The 2,861-nt window shown below is 43.0% G+C and overlaps 1 protein-coding gene across 1 annotated transcript in view; it reads left to right on the top strand.

The window, feature by feature from the left end:
* Nucleotides 1-2,128: 2,128 nt before the first annotated feature.
* The window catches only part of LOC106815587, a 6,647-nt gene continuing 5,914 nt past the window's right edge, over nucleotides 2,129-2,861 (top strand). Inside the window, exons 1-2 of the mRNA XM_014820065.1 lie at nucleotides 2,129-2,670; nucleotides 2,793-2,846. Coding sequence (XP_014675551.1) covers nucleotides 2,617-2,670; nucleotides 2,793-2,846 — 108 coding nt within the window. The 5' untranslated portion in view covers nucleotides 2,129-2,616. The remainder of the gene's footprint in view (nucleotides 2,671-2,792; nucleotides 2,847-2,861) is intronic.

The raw sequence follows: 2,861 nt of genomic DNA, 5'->3' as shown, positions 1-2,861 counted from the left end.
GTCTCCTCGGGCATCACCCAATAAGCCCTGTACACAGCCGGACACAGTAACGCTGCCGGACACAGTAACGCTGCCGGACAATCCTACTGCACCGACCAGAACCGCGACACGCATCAGACGACAACCTGCCTGGCAGACATCGGGCAACTATGATATCACAAAATAGTGTTGTATTTGTGACAGACACATCATAAACTTTATCTGTTAATTTTTAACATTAATTTCTTATGGACAAGTGCTCCTAATCAAACATTGAGTTATTCACCATAAGTATGGTAAAGAAATCACTCTGAAGATTTATGCTTTCGTTTCATGTGTTACTTTTAATCAGTCAGTCATTGGCACCTCTCTCTAAATAAAAACATACCAAAGACTTGGGGGAGATAGACAATAATATACCACAATGTAACTCTCTTGTCTATTGGTTTCAGATTAAGTCCCATCATTTGTAATCTGTATTGAATAAAGACTGATTTACGAAATGGACATGTTCCTATCTAAAAATGTTGTAATGAAGGCTTTCAAGCTTCTTTGATTGAAGTCATTGCTGCAATCCAAGCGGAGCTCGCAAGTACATCAGAGACCCAACCAAGTCCCGCCTACCGCTGGACAAAATATAAAAAAACGCCCAGGAAAACTGGGATAAAATCCCAGCCACAGACACCTGCACCAGCTGCCCCTGTCAGCCTGCAGCGTGAGGTGGTACTGATATTCGTTTACATATATTTGCTAGCGTATTGCTGTAAATCGTAATCTTGCACGAGCTGAATTCGCACAATTTACCGCTATTGTGTAGAGGTGTTGAGCCAAAATTTGAAGCTATAGTGGCGCCACAATATTTAGCAACAGACTGTTTCCAAATCATTCGTGCCCCGATAGGGGTTTAATGTACTTGATTACCTGCGCTTGTGTACTAAGTAGCTGTGTCTGCGTATGTGTGACGAGACGTTGTGTGTATGGGGGGAGGCATAGCAACCGTTGTTAGGTGGCCACAAACACGATCACCACACGTACACATTACCGTGCGCTTGGCTGCATTTACCTTCGTCTATTTAAATATCGTCTTCAAAAGTTAACATGTCTAAACCAAGGAAGAAGAAAGATAATTACAATATGGAATAGTAGAAAGAGAAGCAGTGATTGGCATCTAGGTAGTTGGCAATACCATACCACATAGTGCAGTTTTAATCAGCTAATTGACTCACAATCACATTATCAATAACGTTCATTTAAAAATTGCCTTTCTGTGCTTATTCCTGAGAGATTAATATGGCAGATAACGTCTCTCACGACCATGGGTACGAATTTAAAAGAAAACCTCCAAAGAAATCTGTCGTCCTGCCCTCAACCGTTTCCCCGAGGCGATCACTTAGGTTAGCAGAGAAGAGAACCCATGTAGAATCTGCATTTGCCCCAGCTAAAATAACGGAAATTATCTAAACACAAGCGCTTGCACGAAAAGCCCATTTTATCTAACACCTTTTCTGCTGCGGCAAATCTACATCAAAAAGAGTACAACATTGATGAACTGTACGACTCAACATCTGGGTGGTGGCTTAGAATCGCACCTAAGGACGCCGATCTCCCTGAACACAAAGGTGAGCCACTGAACACCATCACACTACTCATTAACGAGTTCGGGCTAGGCCAGATTTGAGTCTTGGATGAGGCAGTATAGTACAAAATTTTGGGTGAAAATGGCATCCTTAATGCTGCTATGGAGGAGATGCTCAGTAAGCTCCATTACAAAACATGCTTTGAACTAGATGAAGAAACTTTCAACCGCATTACACCAAACATCAAATATCATTTGGGTGGAAGGCCATCAAGGATATGTACGAACGTAAAGTGGACAGGCGAGACAAGAACCGTCTGAGAATGGTCCCCGGCATGCAGAGAAGCTTCATCAACCGTGACTCATGGACTAAATTGAATGTGCGCCCCGCAAAAATAATGCAGGTACAGGTTGATAATTCGTTGAATTCATTATTGGTATCCCGCCTGATTAAGATGCACAGATTTTACAAGTTCATAGACGACGACATAGTCACATTTGACGACGACAAGTCAGACAGGCCCCACACTCGGGAAAGGATTAATTTAGGCCTGGATAAACTAAAACCGGATGATAGTGATGATGATGATGGTGCATGGGTTAGTATAGAACTAAACAGTTTATTACGATACACTTGTCTGTGACTGCATAGTCAGTGAGATCTGGTTACATTTCCAGCAAAAGCGTGTACTAGCTGAATTGGCTACATATGCACAACCAGAACATTCGCAAGAGCAACCGTGGGCCAGTGGACATGTCATGGCTGCAAACACGTACCTCTCAGCCTGTAATAAATTATATTTGAAAGAGGACTCCTGTCGCACAGTAAAGTCACCTTAAGTCTGCACTCAAAAAGGCCTACCAAGCGGCACAACAGGCATGTATCACCGGTCTAAAATATGGGACAGTGACATATATCACGTTTATAAAGCATCATAGTTTATCTCCCAGCACGGATATATGCGTATTGTTGATTGCAGCCCGAAGAATCAGGACATGGTAGCACTCCCAAGGCAGGTACCAGTACTGGTGGTATAACCAGGTCAAGAAGGGGCAGCAAGATGGGGTCTCAGGCAGAACAAGAAGGAGCAGACAAGAGCAAGAACAGGAAGAAAGTGAGTACTTGTGAAATACTTTCTCTAACTGAATTTTCCCAGCACGGATGTACCGGTGATAAAATGCTGACCATTTGTGCCACTTTTGGAATGGTATAGTAATTGTTGATTGTTGATTGCAGCTGGTGGAGTCTGAGGCAGAGGAAGTGGAGGAAAGAGCAGACAAGAGGAAGAAAGTGAGTACTTGTGAA

The sequence above is a fragment of the Priapulus caudatus genome, unplaced genomic scaffold, assembly GCF_000485595.1.
Source record: "Priapulus caudatus unplaced genomic scaffold, Priapulus_caudatus-5.0.1 Scaffold1152, whole genome shotgun sequence".
Classification (NCBI taxonomy): Eukaryota; Metazoa; Priapulida; class Priapulimorpha; order Priapulimorphida; family Priapulidae; genus Priapulus; species Priapulus caudatus.
The sequence above is the reverse complement of the archived record's forward strand: the minus strand, read 5'-3'. Positions and strand labels throughout refer to the sequence as shown.